The 19626-nt window shown below is 40.5% G+C and overlaps 1 protein-coding gene across 4 annotated transcripts in view; it reads right to left on the bottom strand.

Annotated features, from left to right (window-relative positions):
- NEDD9 (neural precursor cell expressed, developmentally down-regulated 9) overlaps nucleotides 1-19626 on the bottom strand; it is a 137438-nt gene that overhangs the window by 37142 nt on the left and 80670 nt on the right. The window contains exon 1 of one of the 4 annotated variants that reach the window (XM_038392630.2): nucleotides 10712-10927. The exons of the other annotated variants lie outside the window; for them this stretch is intronic. Coding sequence (XP_038248558.1) covers nucleotides 10712-10723 — 12 coding nt within the window. The 5' untranslated portion in view covers nucleotides 10724-10927. Of the gene's footprint in view, nucleotides 1-10711; nucleotides 10928-19626 lie in introns of those variants that run through there. 4 annotated transcript variants of the gene reach the window in all.

Here is a 19626-nt window from a genome sequence, read left to right as displayed (position 1 = left end):
CAAAAACAGCACCACACCAAGCAAACAATACAGTGTAAGTGATCTCACTCTGTTTAAACCCCATACTAGTAAAAAATAGAAGTATGTGGAAAACATAAATTCTTTCCCTCAGGCAGTCAATTACTTCCTTAGTTAAAGGAGACTGGATGTTGCATGCTTATGGGTAAAAAGAGTAGAGCAGAAAAACAATGTGAGAGAGAAGAAAAAAACCAACCCTGAAATCTGGTTTAAGTTTTGAAACTTTCCACTTGCAGGCACTTGCAACAAGTCTTTTCCCAGACAGACTTACACTTTCTCCGTACAACTTCATGACATGAAAATCATGACAACATGGTGGTCACCAGACTAGTTATAACACTCATTTTGAAGTTAAGACCAAACGTTAACTGGGTGGTTCATTATGTTCAAGTCTTTAGCACAGTTTGGGGACCTTTTTTATATTGCAAATGTGGTGTCACCAGTGTGGGAGACAACTGTGTCCTAAATGGGGTTCTCCAACACAGTTGAAGTTGTACCGTAGATGAGGCCTAATATTGCTTGAATAATAAAGCACTCAGATATTTACTTTGGTTGTAAGAACCATATAAATGCCTAAACAGACAGACAGGCACACGCTCACATAACGTAATATTAAAAAAAATATATAAGGTGACCCAGGCCTTCTCTCAGTTACAACAGTAAAACCTCACTGAATTCAGTAAGATAGCACCAGTATAACTGAGAGAAGAGTTAAGCCCATTTTTTTACAGATTAATACAGTGCATCAATACAAAGAAAAATCCACTAGAAGATCTCGTCTTGGCAAGTGCAATAGTACCTTAAAAATCCTAGGCAACTGATTGGTTATCACTGGCATTTTAACTCAATGTAAATTTACTAAGAAAAGACACACAAACCCAGCTATTGCAAAGTACGTGTCAGACAGGCAAAGGATACATTTTATTGTTTTCGCTTCTGGATAAAAGAATTGTGCATTGAAGGGGGTTTCTGAATTGTCATGGTCTGTTTTCCCTAGTGAGCAAGATGACATTCATTGGGAAACCAGATTTATTCCCAGGCCACTTCTACATTCCCCAGGACCCATTGTCTCTACATGATTCACAGGGTTGTTCCCGCTGAAATTTCAACCTCTCAGTGAACGGGATGTGTTTAAGAAAAGGCCTCTGATGGGCTGATTGCATTCCTGTAGAGTAAATCCATTATTACTGCTTTTCCTTTCTAGGGCAGGCTAATCCAGCCTGACTATGAACTGGCTTTAAAATAAATACATAAATAAAAAGGCAGACGTGGGTTCCAATCCTAGAGAGGGGAAAAAATATACAATTTTCATCATTCTGTACAACTGTTTCTGGGACTCTGAACTGCAGCTTTAGCTGTCCCATTTCCTGACAAATACAAGGCACACCCAAAAGTGCACTCGGGGAAAAACTAACCCCTTAAAAATGAGGGTAATTTCCACTACTATTAAAGTCTAGACAAAGGGGAAAAAAGCAAAGGGCCATTTTGCAAAAGCAGCCTGTGATAGGTAGCAATATTCAAGAGTCAAATTCTCAGCTGGTATAAATTGGTCCAACTCCATTGACATCCATGGAGCTTCATCAGTTTACACCAGGAGAGAATTTGGCCTAATATCTCTAAATCCAGCTTTAATTAGCAATAGCAGAAATTGTGTATAAGGTATATTTTACTCACCACTGTTTACTTTGCTGTACACACACTGATGCCCCCATAGTATGTCTGTGTGATAGTTCCTCCTGAAGACCTAGTATAAAGCATCTTGTAATCACAGAACGATACCCATCGATCAGGTAAAAATTTCAAAAGTGCCTACGTGATTTAGGGTGAAATTTTCAAAAGCGACTTTGTTGTCCCATAGAAAATCAATGGGATTAAAACTCCTAAGTACTTAAGTCACTTTGAAAATGTGACTTAGGCTCCTAAATTGCTTTGGAAAAAATTACCTGGTATCAGTTTTGTTAAAGGGTTGTTTTAATGGCCCTAAACCAGCTAGTAATAGTGATATTATGGTAATCATAAGATACTGTGTTTGGATTATGTCACAGAGATCGTGGAAGTCACAGAATCCGTGACTTCCAATGATCTCCATGACATTGGGGACCATGCCCACTGCAGCCCAGCCTCCATGGGTGGCAGGGGACCCCTCCCAGGCACTGGGAAATGGGGTCCCTGCAGCTCCTGGCCACTGCGGGGCAGGGCAGGGGGAAGGATGCTGGACCCTTCTCCCTCCCCATTTTGTCAGGGATGTTTTTAGTAAAAGTCATAAAAGTCAGGGACAGGTCACGGCTTCCGTGAATTTTTGTTTATTGCCCATGATTTGTCCATGACTTTTACTAAAAACATCCCTGACAAAATCGTAGCCTTAGTCATGCTGAAAGGTGAACTGTCAGGCTGGAGGGAGGTTACTAGTGGAGTTCCTCAGGGATCGGTCTTGGGACCGATCTTATTTAACATTTTCATTAATGACCCTGGCACAAAAAGTGGGAAAGCGCTAATAAAATTTGTGGGTGACACAAAGTTGGATGCTATTGCCAATATGGAGGAAGACTAGAATATAATGAAAGAAAATTTGGATGACCTTGAAAACTGGAGTGATAGAAAAGTAATGAAATTTATTAGTGCAAACTGCAAGGTCATGTACTCTGGGACTAACATTTTTTTTTCTATAAGCTGGGGACATATCAGTTAAAACAACAGATGAGGAGAAAGACCTGAGTGTATTGGTCAATCACAGGATGACTATGAGCCACCAATATGATGGGGCCTTGAAAAAGGCTAATGCAATCCTAGGGTGCATCAGGCGAGGTATTTCCAGTAGAGACAGGGAAGTGTTATTACTATTATATAAGGCACTGTGAGACCTTTGGAATAGTGTGTGCAATTCTGGCCTCCCAGGTTTAAGAAATTTGAATTCAAACTGGAACAGGTGCAGAGAAGGGCTGTTAGGATGGTCATAGGAATGGAAAACCTACCTAATGAGAGGAAACTTAAGGAGCTTGGCTTGTTTAGCCTAACCAAACAAAGGGTGAGGAGAAATATGATTGCTTTCTATAAATACATCAGAGGGATAAACACAAGGGAGGGAGAGGAGTTATTTAAGATAAGGGACAGTGTTGGCACAAGAACAAATGGATATAAACTGGCCATCAACAAGTTTAGGCTTGAAATTAGATAAAGGTTTCTAACCATCAGAGGAGTGACATTCTGGAACAGCCTCCTAAGGGGAGCAGTGGAGGCAAAAAAATCTAACTAGTTTCAAGAATGAGCTTGATAAGTTTATGGACGGGTTGGTATGATGAGCTTGCCTACAATAGCATGTGGCCGGCCCATCTGCAACTATTAGTAGCAAATATATCCAGGGGCTAGCAGTGGGACACTAGATAGGGAGGGCTCTGAGTTACAACAGTGAATTCTTTCCCAAGTGTGTGTCTGGTGGGTCTTGCCTATGTGCTCTAACTGATCACCATATTTGGGGCTGAGAAGGAAAGTCTCTCCCCACTGCCCCCAGTCAGATTAGCAGAGACCCTGGGAAGTTTTTGTTGTCTTCTGCAGTGTGGGGCATGGGTCACTTGCTGTTTGAACTAGAGGAAACAATAGAATCTTTGTAACTTGAAGTCTTTAAATCATGATTTGAGGACTTCAGTAACCCAGCCAGAAGTTATGGGTCTAGTACAGGACTGGGTCGGTGAGGTTCTGTGGCCTGCACTGTGCAGGAGGTCAGACTAGATCAGGGGTCCCCAACACGGTGCTCGCGGGTGCAATGGCGCCCGCCGGGGCAGTTGTGTGCGCCCACAGGACACCATGCCTCCAAAATGCCGCCACCGAGCGTGGCTGCCAGAGAACCGCCCGCTGAAATGCCTCCGGGAAGTGCTGCTATTTCTCGGCGGCATTTTGGCGGCGACGCTTCTTGTCACTGCCGCTTCTTGGCGACATTTCGGCAGCAGGGTGTCTGGCGTCCGCTGCAGTCTTCTGGGAACAGGAATATGCTATTCCCACAAAAAGGTTGGGGACTACTGGACTAGATGATCATAATGGTTGCTTCTAGCCTTAAAGTCTGTGGAGTCTGAGTGTGGAGGTGACAGATTGCCGCACCCACTTACAAGTGTCTGTGACTCAGGAGAACTTTTGACTAAGTCAGATAGAATTCTTTCTGAGGACTCCAGTCGCAGCACAGAGTATTGACTCCAGTGTGTGCAAGCTCACTGTAATGTAAGCCACTCCCCAGTAAACGCACACAAAGAGTTCAATGGTCAATGATAAAATGCTATAATTCAGGAATAGGGTACAGTGATCCTCAATAATAACTAGATTTGTCAGTAATGTTTTCACCAGCATCAGTTTTTGTGCAGTTAATAGAAAAAATTCCTCCTCTGTCTGGCTGGGCTATCCTAAAGCCATCTTCAGAATATGTTTCCTAGGGCAACTTCACAGGCTATTACTGCTGCTACCACCACACCAGCAATGGATCATAAAAGCCACCTCTGGCTTATAAACCCATGTTCAGTTCTTCTGAAGGTCATCATCATCATATCAGTTGAGGTGTTATTAATAGAGGCAAACTGCCTTAGAGTAACAACGGACCTGAATCTTCACTAACAACATGATCTGAACCTTTATAGAGATCTCAAAAAGTGTGGTTAAAGTCCATTTTACATACAATTTTCCCAGGCCTCTACAACTCATGGAAGCAGAAGTAACAAGTGAAAGCAGAAGTAACAAAATATCACAAGTAACACTGTTCTCCTGGTATTTCTAATGACCCAGCCCACACCAGGAACTACTGGGCTTTTTTTTTTTTTTTTGGTTTTGTTGTTGTTTTTTTATTTTTGTTTGTTTAGAAACCATAGATAATCTAGCCAAATTTCCAGATAAAATAGGTTCAGATACATTTATCGTCAACACCTGAACTTTTGCATCCTTATGCAGAGAGCCTACAAACCATTTAAACAATTGCCCATCATTATGTAGTTCTTTGACATGACTTTATAGTAGGTTCGTTTAGAGTTGGATGACCCAGTAGTTAGGGGACTCGCTTAGTACTTGAGAGACCTGGTTACAGTTCTCTGCTCCACCACAGACTTCCTCTGTGACCTTAGATAAGTCACTTAGCCTCTTTGTGCCTGTTTCCCATCTGTAAAATGGGTGTTGTGAGTGAGGTGCTTAGATACTATGGTGATGGGAACCATATAAGTAAATAGACAGTTGATAGGCGAGACCATGACATACTGTCTTCCTCACAGACTAACAGAAGAGAGAGAAGTGAGTTTATAACTATGGTCTCTGATACAGTCTGCCCTTGGTGGGGAATGGCTTCAGCAGAAATGACCAGCAGTCTGGTCCCAAGTCCTGCAGAGTCCTAAGATGCATGGAGACAAGAGCCACCTGCCCAGTACTTATCTAATGGCTACTAACCCCTTTGGTCTTCTCCAGGCCATTGGCAATATGTCAATGCCACCATTGCCTTGTTCATTGCCATCACCTTTTGTGTGTGATGTCAAGGATAACAGCTGCTTTCCAATCATAACCCACTTGTCCTACATTATGGTGCACAAACCCTTCAAAGCATCTGCAGAGAGGCATTTCCATGGTCGCTGAGACTGTACTCTTCTCTTTCACATTCACTCAACATACATCCATTTGTATTGCCCCTCTCCACTGACATGGGGGTCAATATGGTTGTTGGTCATCCCTCAGGTAAAACTCTCATTACATTTAATGGGAATCTTTTTTGAGTAAAGGCTGCAGGATTAGTCCCATGGCCCAATACGAATTAAAACATGTATGTGTATTACTGAATTGTATAATATAAGGTAAATTTTAAATTCTTAAAGGGAACATTTTTAAGAGAGGCAGGCTCAAAAATGGAACCAGATTTGCAAAGATTGTTGTCAATGGTAATGTCTTCTAGAAGTATGTGTAACTTGCATTTGTTCAATTTGTTAGTGCTAAATTGGCTTCTAATAAGAAAATCCTTCCTGTCAACAGTACTGGTTTCCAGACTGCTAAAAATCAGCAAGAAAAATCTGTTACAAGTTTATCATGTTCCTTTTTTGATGATGATGATGATCTGCCCTTTAAGATATAAAGTGACTAAATCAGTCTAAACGCTGTTTATTGCCTGGTAGACTGAAGGGTAGTCTTTAACTTTGTTAGTTTGCTCTGTGGTGTAATTCTTGATAAGGTTTTACAAACCTTATTTACTGCACTTTCATACCTCAACAGTCACTGGGTGAAGTCAGGAATGTAAGAGTAAACAAAACAGAAGGGTTTTGGTCAGTAAAATATAGGCAGTTCTTTTTCCTGCACGTAGTCAAATAATTTGTTGTACATTGCCTGGTTTACAAATAGCTTTTCACAAGCATTTCTGGTTGGAAATATAGTATTTCTTCCCAGTGGTACTATTTTGTTTGACTTGGCGTGCAGGGCATTGTAATTAAGTCTATATATTACTGCCCAGTACAAATGGCAGGCATTTCAAACCAGTTTGTTTAGGTTCCTTTCTTGCCTGGCAAATTATTTAAAAATGGATAATCAAGACCTCATACTTGACATTTACATCATTATTATGTGTTTAAACAAGACGAGGAATGCAGTCATAGTCCACCCACCCAACACAGACACCTTTTTGGATTCTATAACAAAAATATTTCCCCCCCCCGCCTTTGCTTGTGATTGGTAAATAGCTATCAAAGCCTTGTTATCACAGTACTCTTCCATTGTGTCACAGTGTATCTAGTCATGGTAGAAACTAATTACATTTTCATTACCATAGTGCAAAGTTTTAGTAATGGACATTTTGTTTGCCGAATCATAGGTTGCGTTTGGATTTAGAAATTGTGAATTCAGTCTTTTGAAATATGTAATACCGGGATGACGTGCTCCCAGTGAAAAGTCTATAGGATGTAACATGCCATTACTGGATAAAAAAGAACCTGAGGTATGCAAAATACAATCACAATGTAATGGAATATATATTTGATAGTCTTTCATACAAAATCACGAGACATTTCACAGTCAATATGCAAATACACATACATAACACAGCTTGCAATGTAGGTACATCTGGTAGAACATAGGTGAAAGGTATAAAGGTCTGACTAATTAAATATTGGGAAACTAGGAGATTAAAAATGTAGGACTGATGGCGAAGCATAGAAGAAAAATCTCATCTACCCTAGTTGTCAAATTCAGTTCTGGTGTACATAGACACAGTTCCACTGAATTTGACCTAGGGAGTGGATTAAGGAATGGCACAGAGAAAAAAACTGGAGTGAAATCATGGCCTCATTAAAGTCAATGGGAGTCTTACCATTGGCTTCAGTGGGGGCCAAAATTTCACCCCTGTTGTTTGAGGACCAGGTGGGCGAACAAAAGAAGTTTAGCTGAGCAAATCCTTTTCACTACCAGATCTGTTGGAGGAAGATTTTGAGCAAGACAAAAAGTAGTAGTTCAGGTTAGATAGTGAGCCAGATCCTTTTCTCACCAAGAAGCAACACTCCACATGGAATAAAACCATTTTCTCAGTTACCTCAGTAAACAGAGGCTCTTCTGATGTACAGGTAGAAGGAAAGTAAAACAAACAAAAACAAACCAGCAGCCAGCACTTATTGCACTGGGAAAATTACAGGAAGTTGTTTGTGAAACACTGTACACCTGTCATAAATGCAACCTGACTTTTTTCTAATCAAAACTTAAAATATTAATACTTATACTATTATTTTCTTCTCCCTACAGTAAGTAAGGACATAGAGGAAAAATAATATAAAATAAAAAATATATTCAAGTGAGGAAATATTGTACAAGCAGGTATTCTCTTTGTAGTTTGCTGCCTCCCCCCCACCCCCCAAGAAATAGATCTAGGGATATTTATCCTGGATAAACAGTTTAAATAAATACTTCAAACTTCCCAGGAAATGTAAACACACTAGTTTGGCAGGAAGGTTCATGGAGACCAAAAACCTTCTGTCTTTTTTTTATGGTTCTTTCTTTCTTTTTCTTTGTCTAGCTTGCTCCATCTAGAATTACGTAATCCCCTTCCAAACTGAAGCTCTCATTGTCATTAGACAGGGAAGGAACATTACAGAACCGGGAAGATTTCTGTTGTGGAAGTGGCTTATTTCATACTCTCTGTGTCTCGTGGCTAGTGTGAAATATGATCACCTTACTACTGTAGAGTTGTTTCTTGGCAGTGTGCGAGGGAGGGTGATGAGATTGTAGGGAGTTGTATAATCTTGCAGATCTGTCATTTTGCAGTCAAAGCACAATATAGGTCATTTGTGAGTGAGAGTATATTTAATTAGCTAAAGATTAATGCTAAAACAAATGACCATTTCCACTAAGTGAGTCAGTGGTTTCAGTGCTTTCCATATTTTGTTATATTATTTATTAATCATGTTCCCTCTGTGTGTAAGTGACTCTTTCTCCAAACCAGTACCAAATAAAGATAGACCTGAACTCTAAAGTTTGGGGGCATTTGGATCAGTGGTTTTGGCTCAGCCCATTACAAACACTGAGTCAGCCATAGCGTTCAGATCCAGATCTGAACTTCCCAAGTGACTTGGTGTTTCTGTTTGTCATTCTGGGTCATATATGACCCCTATTGCTATGGTATCTGAGTGCCATATATGGAATCTGGAGTTCAGCTAATTAGAGAAATGGGAGCTGGCCATAAAGTCTGGATCTGGATCCAAACTTTCCTAAAGTCTGTGAGTGTTTCATTTCTAAAGGCTTGGATTGAGCTCATCTTTAGGATCAGATAAGAATGTACATAGTTAAAAGTGAATGTGGGTGTACAAGTATTATTGCTACTATTTATTTGTATTCTGGTAGCATCTGGAGGTTCCACTCTATATATAGGTTCTTAAACCACACTCATCACCTCAAGATCAGGGCTCCATGGTGCTAGATACAGTACAAATATAATAAAAAGATTGTTCCTTCCCAAAAAGAGCTTGCAATTTAAGTGTGAATGATGTGTGTGACTTTTCTAATTCACCTTTTTATTGACCTTGATGAGGGTTTTTTTGTAGGGGAGGAGCTAAAATATTCTTTCCCTCCCCCTTTTTTCCAATCACAAAAGATTACTGTAGATCTATACATTAGTCTAATGCAGCAATCCAGTACCCTGCCCAGCTATTTATAATTCGTGTAACAGTATGATTGATTGACCCATCAGCACTTCATGTTTATGATTTTAAGAACAACTGTATTAAATAGATCTGACACATTAAAGTGTTTTGGTTGGTTTGTTAAAGAATGAAGAGAGGAATATGGTTCTAATTTCCAAATATATAATTGGTTTCTTGCTCACAGCTAATTAAAGCAAATCATGTTTAAAAAGTTGCAGCTTGTTCACATAAACCATATGTTGTTAAAGTGTGGGAAACAGGCTGATCATTTCACAGGGGGAAAACAACAATTTCTATATTTATAAACAGTGCTGGACAATAATGTTGGATATCACTTAGGAAGATGTATTTTGATATCTATAAATACATTTTACATCCACAGATGTAAATGTCCTTCTTGATTATACCAGTGAAACTCTGAAGTCTCGGCAATTATACTGGTGTAAATGAGGGGAGATTTTAATTCCTTGTACAGATATGTAGAGCTGTACTTGCATCAAAAAAGTTACAAGAAAGCACATTCTCCTTTGAAATCAAACAAAATTAAAAAAATCAGAGAATCCTCTTCCAGGTTATCACTATATACTATACACTTCTTTTCCATTTAAGGCATCTAATTCTGCTCTCACTTGCACCATCGTGAATCTGACTTCAGTGCAGTCAATTCAGATTTCACACTGGAATATGGGGGAGCAGAATTTGGTCCAAGAAATTCATGCAGAATCCTACCGTGTCTCAGTCAGCATAAGATTTTTTTCCCCCTCTGGCTAGCTCCTTTTCTTGATTATACATTAATACAAAAAGAAAAGGAGGACTTGTGGCACCTTAGAGACTAACAAATTTATTAGAGCATAAGCTTTCGTGAGCTACAGCTCACTTCATCGTACGTACCTGCTGATACAAGGTTAAAGTGAGCGTTTTCTCATAAAGTGCCAGTTAATGTTTTGCCAGGGATGAACGCAAGAAGAATTTTTACAAGGGTTCAACAGAACTGTAACCTAATACATGTACTACTCACGTTATGTGTACCAGGCTTTCTGCTAAAAACACCTTCTACTTTCAGAAAAGAGAAACAAATCCACAATTTATCCACGTTCGAGCCTCAGTATTAACGATTTCAAAATATGCTGGGTAGAATTCTGCAAGGTCTCTTTGAAACACACACATGGCAAAGTCATTCACAGCAGAAGAGAGAGAGACGTTAAAAACTGCCTTAGGATGAATCCAAAAATAAGTGAGTCTGAAACCTAGAAGCGCTGCTTTCCCACCTCCTTTGAGCTACTACTATATCTGTAGCCGCTGCAGGAAATCAGCTGCGAGCTTGCCTAGGGACAGTGTGACACAGTCTAAAAACTAGACAGAACTTAGGGTATTTCAAGCAAAGTGCTGTACATCCATCGAATACATACGGAATACAGCCGCTCATCCAGTCCCTCTCCTAGCCCGCAGTGCACTGGAATGGAGCTGTCAGTCAGAATCCCTTTGGAATTAAAGATGTAAATGGCTCCCGCCCCACATATACAGTATTTAATAAGAAAACCCCTTCAAAGAAGCCACTTCCTTACCTTATACTTCATATTTGCAGGCTTATATGGAGTAGTCTTGTGAAACTAGACCACATACATCGAGATCGCACGTCTTTTCCCACCCATGTAATGTCTTATTGAAAGAAAATGAAAATAGTCCCAGAATTGCAGTTGGTGTGCCAGTCTAATTTGAGAGTTCTCGGTACTGCTAAATTTTCAATGTCTCTAAGCTCATGTTGGGATTGTTGGAGGCAGACTACTGAACTCATTTGCATAGCTTCCCACTATTGGCTAAAAGGGCAGAATTGCGGGAACAAGGTAACATGGATCCCACCCATCCCAAACTTTTTGAAACTCCCCTTCTAACAAAGATCACTTACCATGACATGAATTTCTACTACGAAAGGAGAGGGGGCGTGAGAGAGAGATTGAGGGTGAAATCTTTTAAAGATTAGCTTCGTTTCTTTAAGAAATCAACTCACAAAACAAGTTCCGACAGTCCTGCTTCCTGTGACCTAGCAACTACTTCATAAACCAGTTTCATTTCAAAGCCATTCACCCCATAATCGCCACATGAAATCGACTATGGGAACAAAAGCCTTTCTGTCTACAGTACTCTCTTTACTCACCACCCCTGCTGATATCTCTTTTGGTCGCTGTTGTGTTTTTGTTCTTTTCAAGGTTCAAAGTACTCCGACTGTCAGACTGAAGCAAGCCCCTAAAATATTTTTTCTGACATGACAGAGATCAGGCACTAAAACTTTCTCAGAAATGTACTCTGCACCTACACTATTCTAACGATCAAAATGTGCACCGTGAATAAATACAGACAGACTAAAATGCATATGATATTCAGACAGTATACATCTGGCAGCGACCACTGGTTTAGATGAATACTTTATGTTAAATTCGAGCTCTTTAATGCTGCCTATTACCTTTTTTCCTTGTAGTCCTTTCAGTGCTAATTCTCTTGGTGTGCACATTTGTATCTTTGTTTTTGAACAGTGAAGGTTTTCATTCCTGTCTTCCTGCTTTGTGAGATGGTCTGTTAACAGTCCAATCATTATCTCTTGAATCAAAATGCCAAGTGTTCACTTTGCATGGGAAAGGATTGTTATTTACATATTGATTAGACACTGGAGGGCAAGCTGGTTTTAATGCTCTCTATGCCTGGTTTAAACTGTGACCCCTGTAAAATCAGTATATTTTGGTAAAAAGAAAAGGAGTACTTGTGGCACCTTAGAGACTAACAAATTTATTGGAGCATAAGCTTTCCTGAGCTACAGCTCACATCATCAGAGTGAGCTGTAGCTCAGGAAAGCTTATGCTCTAATAAATTTGTTAGTTTCTAAGGTGCCACAAATACTCCTTTTCTTTCTGCAAATACAGACTAACACGGCTGCTACTCTGAAACCTACAGTTTGGTAGTAATTCCTTTGTGATTACTTGGGGGCAGGCAGTGCTTAATTTGTAATGAAAGAGGTGCTAGGGCTCAAGCAATTAGGTGACATGGCTCAAGCAATTTTTTTTTTACTTTCATAATTGAGGTGGCAAGCCCAGGGGTGCCAGGGCTATGAACTGCCAAACCTAGAGGTGCCGGGGCTCAGCCCTGACAAGCCCTGACACAAATTAAGCACTGGGGGCAGGAAAGAGAAGTGAAGAAAATGTGAATTGATAGTGCCATGCTTTATAACTGGGCCTCCAGGCTCCTAATCAGGCCTTGATGAGTCCAGTCCAGACACTAGCAATCTTTGAGTGGGAAGAACTCCAGCTAGACTAGACAACCTGGAAATAATTTTTTTTCTTCTTCTGACCAATTTGGATGTAAGCCAGAAGTTCTAGGTCATAGATGGACTCAGACTGCTTCTAGAGTAAGAGAGTGTCTTCTATTGCTAAATTAAAAAGATTTCTACAGTGTGATAGAACCTCACTAATTCTCATGTGACTAAGCCACTAGCAAGGTATCATTATTAAGCTTTCGTTATGTATAGAAAATATAATACTGTATATTTCTATGATCCTATACTTGCATCTACAGTGAAGTACTGTTACGGATAATTAAAAGTATACTTCATTTTGTTAATCTAATTTATAAGTCTTTGATACAATAGCTTTGATATTTGTTTCCCAATTTGCTTACTCACAAAGGCTCTGATCCTGCAATTGACTCCACATCAGCGCAATTGCAGGAATTGGACTATAATTCACAAAATTCAATAATCCACAACGGGGGGACCAATCTTTAATGAAGACTAGTGAGTTTCTGCTGTGTGTGCTGATAAAGATACTTTAGAAGCCTACCATGTTACATTATAATTGTGCTCACAGTATAGTATTCTGACACTTAACACTGCTATTGCTTGGACCTCTGGGTTTGTTGGTTTGTTTTTTCACTGCAAGTTTTCAGAGAAATCGTGTGAATTAGTTTATACATAGAACAGTTATTCCATGTCAATTTACCAAATACTGAAATATTCAACCATTAATAATGTGATGTTACCATGGATGTTCAATGGAATTATTTCTAATGATTAGTAGAACATCAAAAATACTTAAATAGCTTCAACAGGATAACTAAAATTGATTTCTATGTCCACATAAATCAGAGAAAGCAAATAGCCAAGGACAATTTTGAAAAATATTTGGATGATTAAATGTATCCCATAGACCTATATGAACTTACTGTAACTGTAGTGAAAGTCTGAGTCTCCTTTAGGGCCTGACCTCCTCTGATCTTTCTTCTTGACTTCCTGAGGCTTTTGTGAGAGGATATAAACAGTTCCTTCTGGGCTACCCTCCTAAAGGAGGAAAGATAAACTAGTGGTCAGGGAATTAACCTGGGACCAGGTTCAATTTCCTGTTCCACCACAGAACTCCCTATGTGACCTTGGACTAGCCTCTCCGTTCCTCAGTTTTTTCATCTACAACAGGAGTATAATAATCTTCCCTCTCTCTCATAGGGGTGTTATGAGAATAAATATATTAGATTGCGAGGCACCCAGACACTACACTAATAGGGCAAGATAAGTACTTCAGATGCATAGAACTATGTTACTGGCTTTTCCTAAACTTAAACCCACAATGCATCTGTTTCTCTGTTGATACAGCAATAATAATGCTTAGCAGCATGTAACTGGTGTTTTTCCTGTTCAGAGTGCTCTGCAGCCAGTGAAAACTAAACACTAGCATAAAGAACTGACAACGTTCCTTGTGTGTTAAGATTTTTCTTTTGATTTATTTAAAATGTCACTGTTAATATGCCATTTTAATGTGTTCCCTACATGCATATTAATGAAAACTTTTTGTCAAAGGCAAAAAACATTCAAGGAAGCAGTTTATTACTCTGAATAGTGTGCATTAAAAGCTTGTATGGACTCTGCTGGAACTAAATTTTGGGGTGTCAAACCTCAAAGTCCAAGTGACCAACAATACTGAATGGGAGCTTGTAATAGTTGTACTTTAAAAAAAAACTGAAGAAATAAATACATAAACTAATATTGTAAAGGAAAGCTAGATTAAAAACTCTCCACTGCTCCCCACTAAAGCAAATCAGTATCTTATTGCTCTGAGTTTTCAGACATGCCCTTCCTCTCTCTGGCCTACTCCATTTACCATCTCAGGTTTGCTTTGAGATGGCTTTTAATTTCCCCAAGGGTGAAATGCTGCTTCTTAATGCAACACTCCTAGCACAATCTGCAATATGGGTGAGTTTCCCCAACACACCATGAATGTCAGAAATTAGATACAACTTGAAAAGGGCATTTGTAAATGTGATCCTGTAAGCCTGACACATTGCTGAAAAATTAGCCCTAACTGTATAAAAGGCATATTTGTGGTTAGTACAGCTACTTAGCTTTTCTTAATGACCTCGTAGATTGCAATGTCTCTATTGCCTAATATTGTATTACAGGCATAGTTTTGGAAAGTTTTGACTCTGTTGTCTTGGCAGATCAGCTAAATTATACAGTGTAACATGCTTATGAGACGAAATCCTGGCTTTACCAGGGTCTGTAGTGCAGAGCCAGCTTGCGCTGTGTGGCCTGGATTTATATTTACAGAGCCCTATTCAAATTCTTAGGAGGGCAACTTATGGAATGTGACCATTGACTCTTCCTCCAGAGCACAGTCAACGGGCCTGATTCTCTACTTTGTTATGTCGCTACAATGTCAATTTCAGAGTAGCAGCCATGTTAGTCTGTATTCGCAAAAAGAAAAGGAGTACTTGTGGCACCTTAGAGACTAACAAATTTATTAGAGCATAAGCTTTTGGGAGCTACAGCTCCGATGAAGTGAGCTGTAGCTCACGAAAGCTTATGCTCTAATAAATTTGTTAGTCTCTAAGGTGTCACAAGTACTCCTTTTCTTTTTACAATGTCAATGGAGTAGAGAATGAGCCCTATGACTTCATCTGTGTCTGCGTCCTCCTCACTCTCTTCTTGAATGCCAAATCTGGTAGCCAGGTATTTAGTGAAGAATGGTATCGGGGAGCAAGAGCCCCTTCAGTGCCAGAGCTAGAACAGGTGAGTGTCAGCCAGAGAGATTGAATGGGCTACATGGTCCACAACAAGCACCTCTGGACAACAGCTGTGAAACAGATATGTCTGCCAAGAAGAGGGCAGGGGACCTATTGAAGCAAATCAGCGAAGAACAACCCTGTGACAATTGGTAGGAGAACAGCAGCAGACAGCAGACCTTCTCTTCAGAGGTAACTTTAAAAACAATGCTAGGGGTCTCCAGATCCTTGTACCCTTTTGGCATGGGGAAGCTAGAGAGAAACCAGGGCCTGCGGAGGGTGCTTTGAGAGACTGATGTCCGTCGCAGCACTGAGCTACCCTTCTTCTGTACAAAGCATGACTGTCCATCGGGGGGCTGGAACAATTTTTAGAGTGGGGGTGCTGAGAGCTATTGAAATAAACTATAAACCCTGTATATAATAGAAACCACTTCAAGACGTGGGATGCAGCAGCACCCATAGTTCCAGTATCTATGCTGTCCATCAGACAGCATTATGCAGCAGTAAGTAACATCTGCACCCCTTACAATCTTTTTCACGGGTCTAAGGATTTGGCTTAAAAATGAACATGGATATATAGTGCAACTACATTTCAGTGTGCAAATTACAGTTCTGACTATAGAGAATGAATGTCCACATACAGGGCCTGGTCCTGTAGCCCTTATGCAGACCACACTTCCTTTGGCATGAGAACTGTAGGAGTAGTCCTCAGAGGAGTTGTTCTCTGGGGAATGGAATTACTTCACTATAAGATAGCTCATTCCACAGCCAAAATAGTGGAATTTGATCCGCTGGGCAAATGTGTTACTGTTTTCATGAGGGAAATAACAAAAATATACCTCTGGCCTGGGCAGCCCCTTATATTTTCCTCTCCTCTATGGGACAGACAGGCTGCTGAGAGATTCTTTTTTTGTGCCCCCTTCCCCAGAACAAAAAAGGAACTATGACAAAGATTTTTAATTTTCACCCAAAAAGCAAAACATTTGAGGGAAACTCACCAAGTAGTCTGTTTCAGCAAAGCACACAAAAAAAGTAGTTGTTCCCCATTTTGGGCAATGGTGGGAATTTTTTCCACTCATCTTTAGTACTGGACAGACAGATAAACAATTCATTACATGAAACAGCAATGAGGACCTGTCTTGCCAGAAGGAGTTATAGACAGTGGTTTCCTGTAAATGCCAAGTTTATGGAAAGATCAAATTAGGAGGAATATTAAGTGGCTGGAGAGAGTTTTTTTTCTTCTATTTAGAGGATTATTTGTTATTTTACCACAATTCTAGCTTACTTGTCTTGTTTTAGAACAGTATGTTTCCTAAAATAAATGAAATAATCTCATTGACATCCCACATCCGTTCACAATAAAGCACAAAAAAGCTGCTCCCTCAAATTCTCAGCAAAGGGCTTTTTATGCAGAGATTCTCCAGGATTCCATCATTTAACTTTCCAAGCCACCCCTGAACACCCTGCTTGGTGACCCTCCATCTGATCGAATGGAGGTAATGCAGCTCCCTTCAGTTTGTCAGTGCTATTTCATATGGCAATGGAAACATAAAAGTGGTCTCTCACCCAGAGGACAGTTCTGATGCTTTCAAAATGAACCCAGCCCCTGTTAGCTTGAGGAATCTTGGAAGAAGGTTGGAACCGGAACATTCCAGCATGGTTCTATTGCTAAACAGTCTGGCCTAAAGAAAGGTATCTAAATGACAGGTGAACCAATTTGGATAAAATATGAAAGGCACTTCCCTCTCTGAATCTTCATTCCCTTTTAGAACCAACTTTAGATCATGCTGTGGGGGCCTGGATGCCTTAGTCAAAGATGAAAGTTAAGTACTGTTCACATTGCTCTCTTGCTGATTCCAACCAGTGCCTCTGTCATTTCCTCCTCCAAATGAAGTTTCTTTCTTGCTGTATGTTACTGACAGAAACAGGCCTTGGGTTCCAAAATGTGTCCCAGAATCCTTGCCATTGCTTGCAGGGATGCGTCAACAGAAGTGCTGTTGCAGCTGGCACACACAGTTCTGACCTATTTCTAAAAGCCAAAAACCATCACCACACCCAAATTGTGGCACCCTCTTGGAGGACTAAATAGGTGAGCAGAATCTCCAAACCTAGAAAGAGCTGATCAGGACTGGTCTGTCACTGGGTGATCAGAACTGTCTGAATGCTGTCCAGTGGGGACTCTTTAATATGTGGTCCTGCAAGCAGGCAGCTGCTTATCTAGCCTCCACTTAGGACCACCCCAATCAAGCTCAAAGTGAATTCTTTGAAAACCTGAAATGTTGTGTCTGTCCAGAATTGGAATCACCAGAAATCTTGGGAGAACAGCTTTTCTCTCAAGCTTTCAAGTCCTGTTTTGCAAGCTTGTATGTATATATTTGTCCAAGTTCTCTCCAAGTATCTTCCGGGTTTAGATCAGATTCCAGGGACAGGCAAACAGTATGACTGCATATAGTGCCTCTCTTCTGTGCACCATCTTACAAGCCAAAGTGCTGGGAGAAGTGTCTTTTTTTTTTTTTTTTTCTTTAACCAGAAAGATGGTATGGATGAGAATGGCAGGAGCCTTATAAAGAGGAAAGTGAGTGGCAAGAATGTTGAGAGGAGAGGAAAGTAGTGGAGGTTTTACCAGTAGAGCACCTGATGCACTTCCCCACTCTGAAAAATGAGAAAATAAAATCAGAATGAATTAAATTTACCTTCGTCCCAATGCTGCATGTTGCTTGCAGGTTTGGAATGGGATGAAATAGCTCTTTCAGACCCATTCAGGGCAGCTGCTTCAGTGCCTCAGACTGTATAGTGCACATGATCATATTTGAGTACAGGTTTTCAAAGCAGCAGCAGAAGGAATTCATTGAAAAAGATAGTTGTCACACTTCAGGGCAACTGCACCTGTATTACCTCTGGAGTCCCTCAAAAATATGCATTCTAGGCTCCCAGCTTCTTATACATCACCTCTCTGTGTCTCTGTCCCCCGGGACCAGGGTTTTTCCAGGCTGCACAGCACAGTCCCCTGCCTACCCTGTGATATCTCCAGCAAACCAGACTGCCTAAACAGGCCACTATCTATGTTTTACTTTCTCTTTGAAGGCTACAAACAGCATACTTGCCAGCAATCACAAGTCACGACACAGCTATTTATCAGCAAGCACATTTATTCTTAAAGTGAAAGCATGGCAGAGAAAACCCCCCAAACAGTGAAAGAACCTACACACATGCTAAAAGCTTAACAGGAGTAACCCATCAGTCTTATGGGGCCTCAGTAGGCCAAAGTCCTTCCAATCCTTCTGAGGAAGGATTGGGATCCCTCTTGGACAGAAGGTGCTGTCTGTTTGCTGGTCAGAAAAGAGGCCTTGAATCAAAAGTCCTTTCTTTGTTAGTCTCTGGAAAATCCCATTGGAACTAATAAAGGTGAGCTTCCTCATGAGATAATGCCTCTCTGGTGGTGCTACAACTGGAGTGAATTTGCCTAATCACCCCACGCTTGGCTCCTGGAGTTCTTGGCTCTTGGGGGAATTGTGGTGACCCTCCCCCACAGAATTACATACAATCCCTGGCCCACAAGGACATATAAACTTAATACAGTAAGATCTCCCAAAGATATTGGAGGAAATTGTCATCGCTGTCACAATGGTAACCACAGCTGAGCACTGAAGGGCCCTCAGAAAAGGGCCTTTATTAAGAAAGCTGAAACAAATTACAGTCCCCCAACTAAAATGTTTGACATAATGCTGCTGCTGGGGGAAAGGGACTGAAGAAACTGGCATCACTATAGGCAATTCTTGCTCTTCTAAGTAGCTGTGAGGCTGACTATGTTCCCAATGTCCCTCTGCCCACAAACCAGTGTTGTTGAGAGGGCAGGAAGAATCCTTGGTATGTGGAGAAAACTAGAGAAGAAATGGAATGCAAGGATGCAGCCCTAGCTAGCCTGTTGCTTCCAAAGATACTTTGAAAAACTCATTCATTTCTGAAGCAAACAAAGCCGTTTACCAATCCTGCCTGTAGAATACCCTCTTTTGTTTTCCTGCTGGCAGTAATAGCTTTAATACATGGATTAAAAAAGAGACTTGCCTCCAGAAGCATGGATTGCATGCCATTCAGCCTGCTAGGGCCAAAAGGAAAAAAAATACTCTTCAGAAGAAAAGTTGAGAAAAATAATAGGACTAATGAGCATGCAGAAAACTTGCTAACTCATGCTAGTGTGGATGAAGCACAATAAGCACCACTCTCTGATATTGCTCAGGATCCAACACTTCCGTAACACAGCAGTTGTAATTCGAGGTGGATCCACCACATATAGTTAGGAATAAGATTCATGTTACTCTGAAATACCCCAAGATTTAGGCATGGTCAGATTCTGGAGCCTAGTTTAACAGATTACAGAAATAAGTCTGACTATAAAAAAGTTCAGATCGTGATCTGAACTGCTCCAGAATTTGGGGAGATG

This window comes from Dermochelys coriacea, chromosome 2, assembly GCF_009764565.3.
Source record: "Dermochelys coriacea isolate rDerCor1 chromosome 2, rDerCor1.pri.v4, whole genome shotgun sequence".
NCBI lineage: Eukaryota > Metazoa > Chordata > Testudines > Dermochelyidae > Dermochelys > Dermochelys coriacea.
The sequence above is the reverse complement of the archived record's forward strand: the minus strand, read 5'-3'. Positions and strand labels throughout refer to the sequence as shown.